The 16310-nt window shown below is 40.2% G+C and overlaps 1 protein-coding gene across 6 annotated transcripts; it reads right to left on the bottom strand.

The window, feature by feature from the left end:
• Positions 1–1289: 1289 nt before the first annotated feature.
• On the bottom strand, positions 1290–8972 carry LOC113583744 (histidine ammonia-lyase-like). 6 transcript variants are annotated; one of them, XM_027020224.3, is made up of 20 exons: positions 8620–8972; positions 8481–8532; positions 8234–8264; positions 8026–8100; positions 7681–7753; positions 6321–6387; positions 6044–6117; positions 5808–5933; positions 5509–5648; positions 5296–5343; positions 5054–5201; positions 4751–4846; positions 4517–4572; positions 4317–4397; positions 3327–3392; positions 2899–3064; positions 2652–2786; positions 2398–2506; positions 2058–2127; positions 1290–1981 (listed from the first exon to the last, which is right to left on the bottom strand). In XM_027020224.3, the coding sequence occupies exons 1-20, from the start codon at positions 8852–8854 to the stop codon at positions 1907–1909; spliced, it is 1923 nt and encodes a 640-aa protein (XP_026876025.2). In that variant the 5' UTR covers positions 8855–8972; the 3' UTR covers positions 1290–1906. The 6 variants fall into 6 exon arrangements, with proteins under 6 accessions (XP_026876025.2, XP_026876024.2, XP_026876022.2 ...); XM_027020223.3 differs by having other exon boundaries at positions 6041–6117; XM_027020221.3 differs by having other exon boundaries at positions 6026–6117.
• Between the last annotated feature and the right edge of the window lie 7338 nt (positions 8973–16310).

Consider the following 16310-nt stretch of genomic DNA (forward strand, 5'->3'; position numbering starts at 1 on the left):
GGAATGGTTACAGTAAATATAAAATTTCTTCAGGAAATTAAATTTTCAAACTCAAAAATTGATTTTAAACATTCTTTCACAATATGTAACATTTTATATACGACTCCAACAACCTTTTTAAAATGGTAATATGTAATACATAATCAAAGCTTAGTAACATTTGCTGACTGCCTTTATTTCATTAATAGCACCTGTTAATTTATTGAAATAATATTGTAATCTAATGTAAGACTTCACGTTTAATTGTCCTGAAAACATTTTGTATCTGCGAATAAAATGGTCCTTCTCTAATGTGGAGCGATCAAGAGGTGGACACATACGTTGAGAAGAGCAAGATTTATTAAGGGCAGTTCCAGAGGCAGAGACGTTAGAACAGTCCAGGGTCAGTGAGCCAACAAGTAGAGTCTGGGAATACATCTTAACAAACAAACAAAAGCGCACCATGACAAAAAGGGAGCAGGCTATACTATGATACAAGTAACGAAAAGAACAAGCAACTAACACCAGTGAGAACGAGGGCTAGATAACGGGAACAACAGGCAGAGAATAACACAAGATAAGAATACGAACAGCTCGAATTAACACAGAATTTACCTGAAGAGCAGCAGGCAGGTGAGAGTGCAGGGAGAAACATGGCTGCAGCATCAGGACTCACTCCTGTGAGAGAGAGAAACATAGAACAGAGATGAGGATTACATGAGGTACAGGACAACAGGTCTTCCTGCTGGTTATGTGGATCAGGGCTCTTCTCATTGGCTCTTCTTGGCTTGGTCGCCTCCTCCAGTGGGGCCTCAGGCAGTTGATAGTCCAGTGATAGCACCTGCATCGGCCCTGCAGGTGGTGAGAAGATGAGTAGACAGAGGGGAAACAAAAGTGGAGAGAGAGAGAATCTAATGACAGTACTGATACACCGTGCCAGTACACCAGGATCACCTCCTCTTGAGCAGGAGGACTTTCGAGGAGCAGCGACTCCAAAGCTGGGAGCAGCTTCCTCCAGCAGCTGTTGACCACACTTACTGCGGCCAGCCAGTGAGTCTGATCACAACACCAGCCACTGATTTTCCCTTCTCTTTCTAATAAGGAAATAGTGAGTGTGATTTGATGACTGTGGGGAGCTCTCTTGCGTTCTCTTTAGGGGGACTGAGAAGACACAGTTCCTTCTGTTTCTCTAAGGAATTAAAGGGACCCACACATACTTCTGTACTGTAATCTAGTGTGGGTATGGATGGTTTAGGAAAAGTTTCACTAAAAGAAGTAAAGGGAAAAAAAATTGAACTAATTCAACAAAATGTTTTAATATTTTTATTCACGTATCATTCATATTTTATTCACGTAGGGCTGGAAATCATTGCCCATAGGATCACACTATCTAAAACAAATAAGAAATCCTCATGGTCAAATGGACTGACATCTTCCCTTGCAGAGAATAAAGTCTATGGTGTGAGACAGTCCAACAAGGCTTATTTTTGTACAGATAAAATTATACTGAAGACTTTTCATGGTCTGTACCACTTTTAGACACAAGGTTTGAATCACTTTTCATTGTTGAAGACATTTAAACACATACATACACCCTATATTGTTTCCTATTATCTGGCCACATGTGCTTGGTGAATTTATTAGTGTTAATCCAAAAGGCATCATCAAAACAGGAAGTATGGGATAATCTCAGGAAGACAAGGAAAACATCAGCAACTCCATTACCAATCCACAATATCAGGCCAAACCAGATGGAACAGACAGAACAAGGGAATCGATGACCCACAAAATAAAATGGAATTGTTTGATTCTGATAAAAGCATCAGCAGAAAGTCTAGATGTGTTAAATTATTGAATCACAAACATCTTAAAATGTTACCATTTAATCATATAGAGTAAGAGAGAGAGAGAGACATGTGGGTCCATTTCAGTCAACGGAAGAGATGTGGTCACGGTGACTGTCCTTATACTGCTCCATGTATGGTAGCACTGCCTTCCATACCTGCACACAGACACCATCACTGTCAACAGAGAACCAGGTGGAGCAAAGCAGTGGGTATGGAAGTTGTGATACTCACCTTTTCCTCTAGAAGGAGCTTGTGAGCTACTTCAATATCTGAGCTCATAACGCGGTCTTTGTCCCATGGCCTAATGGGAAATGCAGACTTTCAGTAATATTACACACATTAATGAATATTAACAATCAAAACTGCATGTAAAAATTGACTTGAAAACAATTACTCTACCAACGCAACAGGTTTCTGAACACTTTTATGTACAAATATTTAAACCAATGCTAATTTTTTAATAAAATCTTCAATTATGCCTAGGTGATAAGGTCAATAAATGAAAAACTTCTGAGAACACAGTGGTACACCAGAAACAGATATACAGAACTGAGGAGGAAATGGCGGTCACCTGACGACAGTGCGGAGCAGCTCATAGACTCTCTCCAGCGGCGCTGTGGTCCCCAAGGGGCGAAAGAACTCCAAAGCCTGGCAGGCTGCCAGCAGCTCGATGGCAAGAACTGTGTGTGTGGGTGGAGACAGAGATGGAGAGGGAGGCAAAGAGAGAGAGATATTTAATGCCAAATGCTGGATAAACATAAGCCAGAAGAGGCCTGTCCCAGTGCACTGCTATTTATTGCCCCCTGCGTGGGGTTTCTCTCCTACCCTGCTCTACGTGCTCCACCACCCTCAGCGCTTTCCTGGCTGCCCAGCCCCCCATAGACACATGGTCCTCTGTGGCCGCGCTGGTGGACAGGGAGTCCACAGAGGCCGGGTGGCACAGCACCTTATTCTCCGACACTAATGCAGAGGAGAGACATCACTGCAAATTTTTGCAAGGTTTGGACTGGAGCGTTCAGGTCCATCAGCTGAATGTGTGCTGTGGATTAAGTGAGAGGGAGTCAGCTGTCACCCAGGGCTGCAGCGGTGCAGTGGGCTATCATGAAGCCTGAGTTGAAGCCACCCTCTTTCACGAGGAATGCTGGGAGGTCACTGAGTGAAGGGTTACACATCCTCTCGATGCGCCGCTCGCTAATACTCGCCAGCTCATGCACGCCTATGGACAGGAAGTCCAGAGCCTGTAAAGGAAATGGAGTTGGGCCTTATTTTTATTTTACCATCAGAAACAGTCTGAAGCAGTTTGCCTATTGTAAAGCTACATGGCAGACCCTGTAAGATTGTATGGAGGAATATATGGTAACTCCAGCCTGTTCTTTCCTCTTCAAAGTTATCTTCTTTGGATCTAAGGAGCCCTGTGGAAGCCCTTTTCCTGATCCTTGTGGATTTCCTGATCCTTGTAGATAGAACTAAAAACCTGGTACAGAGCAGGACACTGGTTACCTTGGCAGGATATTCTCCATGGAAGTTTCCTCCTGAAATAGTGATCCCTCGTTCAGCAAATACCAGCTGACAGGAGAGAGGTTAAGAAAGTGATAATATCAGAGCTGTTGGATATACCATTTACTGTCACTTTTTTTAAGAGCCTCATTTGCAAAATTTTCAGTATATTCCCTTTACCCCACTTATAAACATTTAAGGTAAACATGACTTGTTTGTAACAGAGGCTTGTAACAAACATGACTTGTTTGTAACAGAAGTTTCCTTTATTAGTTACATATCAAAACCATTAAGATCATTTAGCCAGCAGGTATTGGAATTCAGTACACCAAAATGTTTTTCATGAATACTTTCCAAAATCTTAACACACCTACTTCAAACCGCACATAGTTCAAAGTATTTTCACAAAGACTCACTGATGTGGTGTAGGATGTACTATGACGCATAAAAATGAACAAAACTGCTGAGTGTAACAGTTAGCAAAAACCGCTTTCAAACTCATCATGAGACATCCTGTTGGTTTTCTAACTGTTAGACTGGTCTAACTTCTTATAAGTGGCCTACTGCCTGTCTGCTTATCTGTGAACTCAACCAACCATAATCCAACCTAAAACCACATCAGCAAGTCTGACATTTCTTAAGAATCAGCTGTAGCTTCAAGCAAGTGTGTGTGAAGGGTTGTGTATTTACAGAGTGTATTTATGGAAAAGATATTTCAGTGTACAGAATTCAAGTATTTACAAGCTAGCCAGAGTTCTGGTATGAACATAATAAAAGGAACCATAAGTTAACAAGTAGATCTTGGCTGGTCTGCTACATTTGTGCTGAATGGAAAATTGTGTAAATTTTATTTTTTGTTGAATTATCACATTAAGTTATTTTTATCAGCTCCCTGAACAAACACACAAACTGCTAATGCAAACTGATTTAATGCAAAAGTGTATTTAGATATGACACATATATTATAGAAAGATATAGCCAGTTAGAGGATACAGGGTTATCTGTGCTGCTGTTTAGTTCAGTGTTGAGAATTTTTTTCACAAAAGCAATGGTGTCATTGGCCACGCCATGCACCTGTAAAAAGAACCACAGCTGATTCTCTTGTTTAATCCAGGTATGCCTTCAGCCAGCAGCCTTCTAATCCTGAATCTCTGGTTTCAGCGTCTGAACAGACATAATTTAACATTGGTCACCTGGGGGCAGCATCGTAAGGTGTAGGCATCCTGAACACGATCATAGGGCTTCTCTTCTAAATGAGCATAAAAACAAAATATCAATTACTACAATCATCACAAATTACTCTTTCCATAAAACAAGGAAAGCCTAAATCTGTATAGTCCAGTAGTTAGCCAGCACTGGCACTCAGAGACACTGGCCTACGGTATGTGAACTCACTACCAAAGACTCTGTTGTTGTTTTTATTCTACCTGCGATAGCAGAGGGGAAAATGTCAGAGTGGAGCAGGGCACGAAATCGCTGGGCCACCAAAATCTGTCCTGCGTGTGGCCTCACTGCATGGATATCTGATTCAGAACACAACACAGGAGAAATGGTATACCTAAAATAACAGTTCTAAACAATACCGACTTTGAACAAACCCAAAGCTTTCATACACACAAGCAGACAAAAGGGACCATTTCCTTTCTGGAAAACCAATTATTTCCTATAACTAAGTCCACAAGGAAAACTATGTTACATGGGTACAAAGATGCAAAGATTCCCAGGGTTACCATTGTCAAAGGCCTTGTTCGTTCCTCTCAGAACCTCCAAAGTGAGGGCAGCAATGACATCAGCCTGACGAGCGATGGCCTCTGCTCTCTCTACAGCCTCAGCACCCAGTGATGACATCATCTGAGTGCCATTTATCAAAGCAAGGCCCTAAAATATATAACATCACCACTCAGTAGTTGAACAAAAGTAAGTAATTAAAACTAAATTTCACACATTTCTCAGCAGTACTAGGCATGAATACCTCTTTAGGTTTCAGTGATATTGGAGTCAAACCATGGCCCTCTAGTACCTATGGAGGAAAAGTATGAAAAAAAAAATAATTAAGTGTATCCAAAAAATTACTGCTTCGCTAGAACATACTAGTCAACAAGCTTGGGTTGGTGCCTGGTGTTTCAGTGCGCTTCTGGACTTGTTTTATGAGGTAGGAGGTTAACTGTGGTAAACTGAGTTTCACCGTTCTGGCATCAGTCCAGCCGGTATTTGGGGACCACATTTGGCCCTCTCCCATCAGCCCCAGTGCTAGGTGAGCTAGAGGGGCAAGATCTCCACTTGCCCCCACTGTCCCCTTCTCAGGCACCCAGGATAGACAGGATGCTTCAGAAACACACACACAAACACATATACAAAGAAATGTAGGTATTCAAGTTACTGTCAAGAAAGCTAACAACCAACATAATACTAATTAATAAAAAAGAATTAATGAATAAAACAGAAAATAATAAGATAAAACGAGGGTTTCTGGGTTATGTTTACCATTAAATGCTGAGAGCATTTTCTGAAGTGTCTCCAAGGAAACTCCACTATAACCTTTGGCTAAAGTGTTAATCCTGAGAGCAAGCAGCATCCGGGTCCTCTCTGGAATCAGGGCGGCTCCGACCCCTGCCCACACACACACAAGCTTTAGTTACAGGCAGGAACTCTATGAATGGTTAAATACATTGTGGATGTGTTGTACTATGATCAGTTTCTACCAGCAAATAAACTACTACTTAGAAACAAAGAGGACTCTAAGAAAGACTTCTTGCCAGCACAGGTGGAGCGAATGAGATTTTCTTGTAGCTCCCTGAAAGTCACACATGTGCGCATGCGCACACACGCGCACACACACACACACACACACCCAGACACACACACACACACCCACCCCCACACACACACACACACACACACACACACACACACACACACACACACATGCCAGAATTTTAGAACAATGAGACATTCAGTCATGGATCAGATACATAATACAGTTAATATCCAACTTACTTGAGTTGATCTTTTGCCACAACACTCCGTGCAAATTTCCCAAAGCCTGTGTTCACACCATAAACAACTACAATACACAAGTTTAAAAAATCAAAAGAAGCAAATGCTACATGTCTTAAGTGATTAGTCAAAGGTGTGCAGTGCTTAAATTTGGGAACAGTAAGCCTTAAACAGAACTAGAACATAACAGGAGGAATTTACTCTATTATGCCCCTGCAAAAAAAGGATTAAATATGTCAATAAAGACCCAGGGAGGATACTGTAAAAAAAAAAAAAAAAAAAAAAAAAAAGTGAAATGGGTGAAATATTAAACTAGAGTGTTGTACTACATATTCAACAGGTCTTCAATAAAAAAAACAACAGAAATGTGATAAAACTATGCCCAAAAACCAACCACAATATTTCAGCAAGCACCCATGAGTGACAGAGAGCTGTCAGACTCACAGTAGGCTATGCTACTCAGGCAGAGCTGAATGCAGTTGTGCAAGCAAGGCGAATTAGAGTCATACATCAACACACGTACGATACCACCAAATACAAATCTCCAACCAAAGAAAAGTTAAGTTCACTGGTGCTGATGAAATAGTAGGTTTTAATGTTTTGTATTAGGATTAATATGAAATTATAGGCGTAGACACAAATGGCTAGGACGATGGCTGTGGACGATAAAAAATTGCATAGACTTCACTATAAAATAACTTAGTCTAGCACTGACTACCTTTGAATTTTCTGGTAGTTAATGTTGGTGTAGCTTATATTGAGTAAAGCTTACATAAACTGTAACCTACATTAGGATCAACCATTGTACATTGGACAAGGAGAAGTTCTGCTAATGTAAGTTCTGCCAAAGTCAGTAACTGAACTTTGAAATGATATTTGTAACTAAATAGCTTGATCTGAGGTTAACTGATGATTAATTAGAAAAAAATAAAAAATAAATTGGCAGGAGTGGTATATCAATTACACATCACAAAACACACACTCATACATACACAATCTCTTTTTCTAACATACACACACACTTATATACACACACATTTTAAAACCATTTACAATTAAATGCTGCAATACGCAGTTCTGCATTAAGCAGAATAATGTTGCATCTAGGAAAAATCTAATCAGTCATGCTATCTGAATTTACAATGATTCCAAACTAAGACATTGTCTTTGGTGGCTTATAAATTCTTCCCTTAGCTCATTCTTTTTTTTTTCTTTTTTTTTTTCAATGAACTGGAAAGTGGAGAGTTTTATGGATATTTTTTTTTTAGGTTTTATTTTAATATTTTAAATATAGACATTATAATGTTTTTGGATTCCAAAAGATTGTGTGAGTTTGAGCCTAGGTGTTTAAATACCATACCTGCGTTTTCTGATATGATCTTCTCAATTACGTCTCTGGCCTTGTTCACACATTCCTCTGTCTCAGAGCTCAGCTATGGAGCAGACACAAATCAAATACTACAGGTTCATACAAGGATACTCATTACACTTTATAAAGTACATATATGCAAAAAAAAAAAAAAAAAAGGAAAAAAGAAGACTTAAATGAATAAAGACAGTTACGTATGAGCAGTTGTTTAATTCAACAATATTAAGTGCTAACCATGCTCATACAGGTTTTGTACTTCCTCTCTGATCTGTTTGATGAATAATTCTCTTAGAAATTACATTCTCAGTGAAGGTTTGTTTGGTGGTGTCTGTGTACCTTAATCTTATAATGACCTTTTCCCAGACTGACCAAATCAGCAGTTGTGAGGCTGTTCCCATCCAGTGAGATATACTATTAAAAAGTTCAAATCAATATGATATGTAACACACACACCAACAAACAAAAATAGAATGGAATGCAGTAAATGATTCAAAACTAAACCTAACACTCATAATTAGTATTCGGACCCATAAGCAAACCATACCTCATCTTCTTCATTTGACTGAATTCTTTTGCTAACTATTGGTTAAGAATGAAAACAAGTGATCTACAGTGAAATCACCAGTGCGACAAGTATTAATTTGATTCACTTTAAAAGTATGAAAGAAAATTCTCCACTGGGACTTCAATTCTGATGCAGCACTGCAAACATAAGTCAGCACAACCCAACAACACCCAACAAATAAGGGAAAACACCCATGAAATAAGAGAGAAAAAAAAAGAAAGGATACATGCAGCCAGGCAGCAGGTCATGAGATCTGTCCCAAGTATCTCCATGAATCCCTGGAAATGATGAGACAAACTCACAGCACTGCACAGGCATTTAAGTAGGAGCTAAACGTAGTACATTTCCAACTTCCGTAGACCTACGGAGCTTGACGAAGTCATTGTCACTCAGCACACTGCTGATGGAGTCCTCCACATCTAGCAGTCCTCCATCCACACACCTCTTGAGCACAAAGCTGGGCTGGCTGCTGAGCACCTCACTGGGGTGAGCCCTGGCATAGCGCCGCAGGGCCTCCAGACCCAGCCAGCGCATACTCTTCGACGGGTCGCCACACGGGACCACAAGCCAGTCGCCACGCACACAGACAGACACACGCATTTCACGCAGAGAAAGACAGAAACAAGAAAAAAGAAATTAAAATGTATAGATAAGAACTAAGAACACAAACTTCAGATGACTAGATGGCTGACCTAATGAAAATCAGTCTAGTCTCTGGTGGAAAAAAAATGGTCCAAAGGTCTAAGGGTGGCTTGGTGAACCATGGAGAGAGTTTCTTTTAACTTGGGTCAATATATGTTTACTGGTATCCCATTACAGCAAGAGAGGAAATTATGTCTGCTCTAAACTTTCAGAGTTTTTGAACATGCCTACTTGGTAACCAATTTTGCAATAAAACCACACACACACACACACACACACACACACACACACACACACACACACACACACACATAAGTAGATAACAATAAAAACTAAAATTATTTAATTACAATGTCATTGTTGGTCATTTTGAGCATTGTAAAACATAACATGTTTTGCAAAAGAGTTCTGTGCATTATACATAATTATCAAACTGAAATTACCAAACAAAAAGGTTTTGTTTGGAAAACAAAATGGCACACTCGTTGACCAATTGCCTACAAATGTGAAAACACTTACAGCTAATTTCTCCACTGAGACAGCAGAGCATGAGCACTATAAATGGTCCTCTTGGTCTGGACAAAAATGGGGACAAATACTTCTGAGTGAGGTAGAGGAAAGAGAGTGAGGTTAAGAGGACAAGGATGAGGACATAGAAGAAGTCAAAAAAGCAAATCAAAAATGTGAAAAGGGCCATCCTGGCTGATCATGTAGTTGACCAAAGGTTTTAGTGTGGGGCAAGGTCAGCCAGACCACAGCCACTTCACAGTAGACGGTATCATCCAGACATTCAGAAATGATAAAAGGTTAGTAACCTACAGACTATGCTACTCTATTTATATCACTACATAGAGGACTGCAAAACAGCACTGGATATGCCTATTGTGGCTCTATGATAATGATGTTCACCCAATGTAAAAGAAAGAAATCTTGTACAGAATCTAAACACATCATGTTCTTGAGAATGGACAGACAACCATTTGCTGGTGGAAGAAACTGGCTCTTTGTTCAACAGCAGTAGGAGCAAATTCTAAACATGACCACAAACAATGGTACTCAATTGCAAGAACAACGAAATCACACTCTCACAAACAATACCTTCAATAATACTGCAGCATCAGCAATAGGAAAAAGATGTGGAAGACACTTTCTGCTCCAAAAACACGAACAGAACAGGATTGTTCTCTAAAACACTGAAGGCAGGGAAGAGTTATTAATTAAAACACACAGCACAAACACAGTAATAAAACCGTGCACTCCATGCCCCCTTTCTCTCTCACTGGCTGGCAGTGGACGCCACAGTATCAGTCAGTGTGGTCAGTTTGTCAGTGTCCATACTGTTGTCATTGGTTCTGTATTCCAATGCACCAGATTGACTGCTCCAGTCTTTTTACTGTATTCTGTAATACCATATTGTCATCATGGAGTTAGATGCTGCCGCTGTGCATGAAGAGTACATCTATGTTGATGTGGTTGGCTTCAGTTTAGATAAAACAAGGCACAGGGGAACAAATGTTATAGGAGAACGAGCCATTATCAGTGTGCCAGGACAGACAGGGGACATTACTATGTGTGCTGCCACTGGGCATCAGTATGTCTCTTGGCTCATCCAATACCACACGCATTAGCACATCACCAGCCATAACTTTGTTGTTCTGTATCATTCTCACCCACCATATTCACCATTCCTAAACCCCATCATGTAGGTGGAATGTGCGTCATTGCCAGCTCTAAGGACACACACCCCACTCCAGGAATGCCAGACCTGGATGCATCATTCCAGACGATACTTCTCCCAATGCCTTGGCAGAGATCACTTCCCTGTTATACAAATGGGATGCTATGGCCACCCCAAACTGGAGATGGTATACAGCTTCATTTTTCACTAATTCTTTCCTTTTCTTTATTTCCCATGTAAAATCTGTTTCCTGTGTCTTCTGTCATTTGTTTGCGTATAAAACTAATGTTCATGATCTAGTGTGGATAAAAATGTTTTGTTTTCAGAAAATTAAAAAAGTTCCCTTATATCATATTTATATATGTATCATTTACAGTAGACTGATATGCACTGCACAGTGAAAATACAAACTGGATTGCAGTGTATCCTCTCAGTGTCTAGTTGATGCTCAGGTTGGCTATTCATTTGATAGTTTGTGTATAGAGGTGTGGTGCAAAAATACAATTTTAGAAAATTTCATATAGTTTTGAATAAAGTGTGTACTTTTGCAAGATGTGTAACATTTATGTTGTCTGTGTTTTGGGGACTTTGTGTAGAGTTTTGCAAAAATGAACTGTAGGTATAGAAATCTTGTTTAAGCATTCAGAAAAAAAAAAAGGTTATAAGTCATGAATCAGCCACCATAATCAAAGCATGACATCATGAGGAAAGTTTCCTTTGCTAGCTTTCGTGCAAAGATCCAGATGGCATGCAGTTTTGAACCATGTTTACACCAATTAGTACATGATACAACACAATACATTTCTTCAGTTTTTTTTTAAACTGATATATGCAGCAGCAGGAGAAATACCAAAGTAGATTCTGTAGCTCACCTAGTGGAGCAGACAGTGCATGGTATCAAGGTCATGGGATTGTTTCCCAGTGGAGCTCATGAGCTGCCAAACTGATAAATATTTCTCACTCTAGATAAAAGCATCTGCCAAATGCTGTAAATGTTAAAATAATCTGTAGTGTATGTAACATAGCAATAGGCATACAGCATTCTGCAGTTTCCCTGTTTCCCCATAAGCTGTAGAAAATCTTAACTAGAGTGTTGAGGTGTAGGTAGAGCATGTGTGTGAGTGATTATAGATTTCAGAGCATTGCAGTCAGGAATGCTGGAGGGTAAAGGTCTAGTGCAAGTATGGAGAGGTGAAAAGCTGTAGGCAGATAAAGTGGAAGGGAATTCTGCTGATGGATTCCATGGACCAGAGAGGAGTGGGAGTCTGAGAGGAGGAGGGGTAGGGAGGGCTGCTCAGTGTGCGCACATGGAGGCCTCTTATGTCACTGACAATGCTATAGATATCAGTAAGTTACATATTACGCAAAAGCTAAGGAGGACTGTGTAAAGCAAACCTCACACATACAATACAGTTGATAAGTTAACAATAAATATAAATGTCTCATCTTCTTGCTTGCTCACCACATTAAAAGAGGTAGAAGTTAAAATAATTAAGAAGCAAATTTGCTGCAGTGCAAAATCTGTTTGATGGTTATAGCTTAATAATATGCATTTCAATTAAACTCATTTTGCACCAAGCTTGATATTTCAAAAATCCTATAGGAAATAAGCAATTAAATAGTTTACTGGTAAAAAAAAACAAAAAAACAAAAAAAAACTCTAATACGAGCAATGCAAATACCAATAGTGTGAATATGACATCTGGTCTAGGTTTCCCAAAAGCATTGTAAAACATCGCAAGGTCATCTTTAAAATGATAGAGCAAGTATTACACTGAACACTCTCTCATTTAAGCTGATTTACATTTATCTGATGCTTTTATCCAAAGCAACTTACCATTATGACTGAGTACAACTTGAGCAATTGAGGGGTAAGGGCCTTGCTCAAGATTCATGAAAGACTCAAGACTCTTCTCTGTCTAGGCACCCAGATGGTGGAATGAATGTCCACTGGCTGTCTGAACCAAGGAGTGCCTCGCTGTCTTCAGACACTGGCTGAAACTCTTTGAAAAACACTTAAACCTAATCACAGACCTTTTAATATTTTATATTTGCACTTGACCCATTTTTAAAAGTAATAGTATTAAATTCTCTTGTATTCTATAGCCATGCAATGTATTCTACTGTATTATATCTCACAATCTAGGTTTCAGCATTGACACCTGTTTCTGGTGGTATCTCAGTTTAAGGGTATTTTTGGACTCTATATCTATTTGTACTAGCTAAAGATACTTTTCTGAGAAGACATTTAAAGCACTTTTTTATGCCTCTGGATAAAACCATCTGCTAAATGCCATAAATGTAAATGTGAGAAAAAGAGAGAGATTTGATTTTTGTTACTGTAACGAGATGTGACGAGGGAGTGGGATGCATAGGCAAGTCTGTAACAAAGAAGTGTTTATAACACACAAAACCGAGACCAAAAACACAATGAACAGAACAAAACACACTAAACCACAACAATGTAGCAATAAGCAAAACCAGAAAGCACTCACGTGATGCGTTACATGTAAGGTACAAGGGGTCAAACATCAACAACAGACAACAGAACAACAGGGGGTTAAATACCTGTGCTAACAACGAACATAACTAAGAACAGGTGTGACATGATCAAGTAACATGGTAGGGGCATAACAATGGACAAACACACAAACACACACACACGCAAATGGCAGGTCAGAGGACCAAGCAACTTTACATTGGTCAGCGCAGACAGGACAGAGGCGAGGACAACAGGGACCAAGACAATGACAGACACTGGGACAGGCGCACTGACGGGAAAGGGAATAGATACAAAGGGAGACAGAGAGACTGAGACAGCAGTGACAGGCAAGGTCAGTGACAGGAACAGGAACATGACTACCACCCCAGGGGAAGGGTAGGTGGAGGTCCCAGTACTGGCCAACATGGAATAATGGCTGACCCTCCCGGCGCTGTCTGGGGTGGGGTTTCACGAATCCCGGAGGGAACGCCTATTGCCAGCTTGGGCAGTGAGGGCACCTCCGCTTTCCTGGTGGATGTGCCTGGGAGCACTTCCCGCTGTGGCTCACCGAATGACGTGCCTGCTACGGGCTCAGGCGCCTTAGAGACCCTTGCCAGCCTAGTGGACTTGTGAGGTGATGCGCAGTACCGGATAACACCTGCACCTTCTTAGAGACCTTACAAGGAAGCGCACAGACTCTGGAGCGCCATGCACCTCCATGAGAGGCAACCAAGTGATCGGATCCCGCATAACAATGAGCATAACTAAGAACAGGTGTGACATGATCAATTAACAAGGTAGGGGCATGATAATGGACACAAATACACACACACACACACACACACATACACACACACACGGGGAGGAGACAAGGAAAGGGGGGCCATGTTGTGACAGTTACTTTTAATGCACTTTCAACAATAAAGAAGCTTCCTTTATATGCTTATCAATATACCATGCTCTCTTTTTCAATGACTAAAAAAATAAACAAAATGAAAAAAGCACTAAGAAAACTCTCACTGATGTTATCGTGGAATAAAATCACCACAGCCCATTTTATTTGCCATTGACACAAAGCTCTTCCAATATGCTCTGGAAACTCTCTGGAACATTCCAACATTCCCACGTTCTCAATTTACAGGAGGTACATCCTTCCCTGCAGCAAGCAAAGACCACACCCCTAACTAGTACTGCTGAATCAGTGACACTCCTTTACTGAGTCCCGTGAGTGATCAAAGCTGCATATTTTGCCTGGGCAAATACAACTTTTATTGACAAGGCAAGTTTATTTGTATAGCACTTTTCATACCCAGTTGCAATTCTAAGTGCTTTTAAGGGGTATTGGTTGGTGCGGGTGGTGGAGGAGAGGTCAGTGGAATGTGCTGGGTCAACAGCCTGGCTGATGGGAGTTTGACACAGCAGGGTAGAAGTGTTGGAGTCCAGGCAGAAAGCACCTGCTAGCTGGGTCATGTGAGGCAATGCAAGGGACTGACTCTCTGTCTTACCTAAGTCCTATTAGTTAGATTTTTGTGTGATTTCAGCCATCATACAGGGGTGACTGTAAAAGTTTTATTTATTTATCTAATCCTTGATCTAAGTACAGCTAATAGTTTGTTACTTTTAAATATTATAATTATTATTCATTATTTTGTTACTTTTTATTACTCCTCATTCACAGACATTCTAAATAATTACAAGATCAATAAGATCTCAAACCTTCCATTTATTTCCAAGATCCTAGAAAAAAGCAGTAGCTCAGCAGCTAAGCTTAAAGCTGAACCAGATACATGAAGTGTTTCAGTCAGGATTTAGGCCTAATCATAGTATGGCGACAGGATTAATTAAAGTAGTTATTAACCTGTTGTTGGCTTTTGACCAGGGTTACGACTCTTTGCTTATATTGCTTGATCTGAATGCAGCATTTGACATTAAAGATCATAACATTTTACTAGATAGACTCAAAAATGTTCTTGGGATTAGGGAAATAGCCCTTTCCTGGTTTAAATCTTATCTAGCTGGTCTCTACCAGTTTGTTAACATAAATGGAGACTTCTCAGCGTACAACAAGGTTAGCTATGGTGTCCCACAAGGATCTGTTCTGGCGCCTTTGCTTTTTTTCTTTATAAATGCTATCTCTAGGTGACATTATATGTAAACACTGTGCTAGTTTCCACTGCTACACTGATGATACTCAGCTAGATGTCTCAGCCAAACCACAGGACATATCAGTTTAGTATTATTGACAAATGCATAAAGGACATTAGACACTGGATGTTGAGGAACTTTCTTTCACTTAATCCTGACAAAACTGAGGTGCTTCTATTAGGCCCAGAGACAGCTATGTCCTCGCTCTCTAATTACACAATGAACCTCAATGTTCTCCCAATCATATCTTCTCCAACAGTTAAAGATCATGGAGTCTTTATGGATCCCAGTCTCTTGAATCAAAGCTCATGTAAATATTTGTAGGACTGCCTTTCTCCACCTCAGGAACATTGCAAAGATTAGGAACACACTCTCCTCACATGATGCAGAAAAGTTAGTCCATGCATTACTTTAAGATTGGACTACTGTAATGCCTTACTATCTGGCTGTACCATTAAGTGCCTAAACAAGCTCCAGCTAGTTCAAAATGCAGTAGCCAATGTTAATAGAACCAGAACATTTGACCACATCACTCCTATCTTAGCTACTTTACATTGGCTCCCAGTAAAATTTTTACTTGGTTATAAAATACTTCTAATGACCTACAAAGCACTGAATGGTCTTGCCTCACAATACCTTAGAGAACTCCTAGTGCATTACAATCCACAATGTCTGCTTAGATCAAAAGGTGCAGGCTCTTTACTAGTACCAAGAATAAGAAAATCTACCACAGGGGGCAGAGTCATTTCCTATAAAGCTCCCACACTTTGAAATAACCTTCCTGTAAATGTTCGAAACTCAGACACAGCCTCAATATCTTTACAGTCAGGCATTTTATTATTAACTACTTCCCATCTTAGATAAAGGTGTAGATCTAAGGGGTCCGTGGCCATTGAGAGTTATGGTAAACTGGGATGTTATGATGCTGTCACGTCACCTCTCTTTTCTTATTCAAGTTTGTTGACTGAGAGCGGCGGAGTTCCCCCATGTCCCAGAGTGCCCCCATGCCCCATGGTTCCTTCTGACTTTATCCTTTTAGCTATGCTGTCATACCTCAATCTGCCAGAGTCCATCTTTGCACATTTTAAATTACACATCCTCATACCTGG

Source organism: Electrophorus electricus, chromosome 11, assembly GCF_041902795.1.
Source record: "Electrophorus electricus isolate QZ-2024a chromosome 11, ASM4190279v1, whole genome shotgun sequence".
In the NCBI taxonomy this organism is placed as follows: Eukaryota; Metazoa; Chordata; class Actinopteri; order Gymnotiformes; family Gymnotidae; genus Electrophorus; species Electrophorus electricus.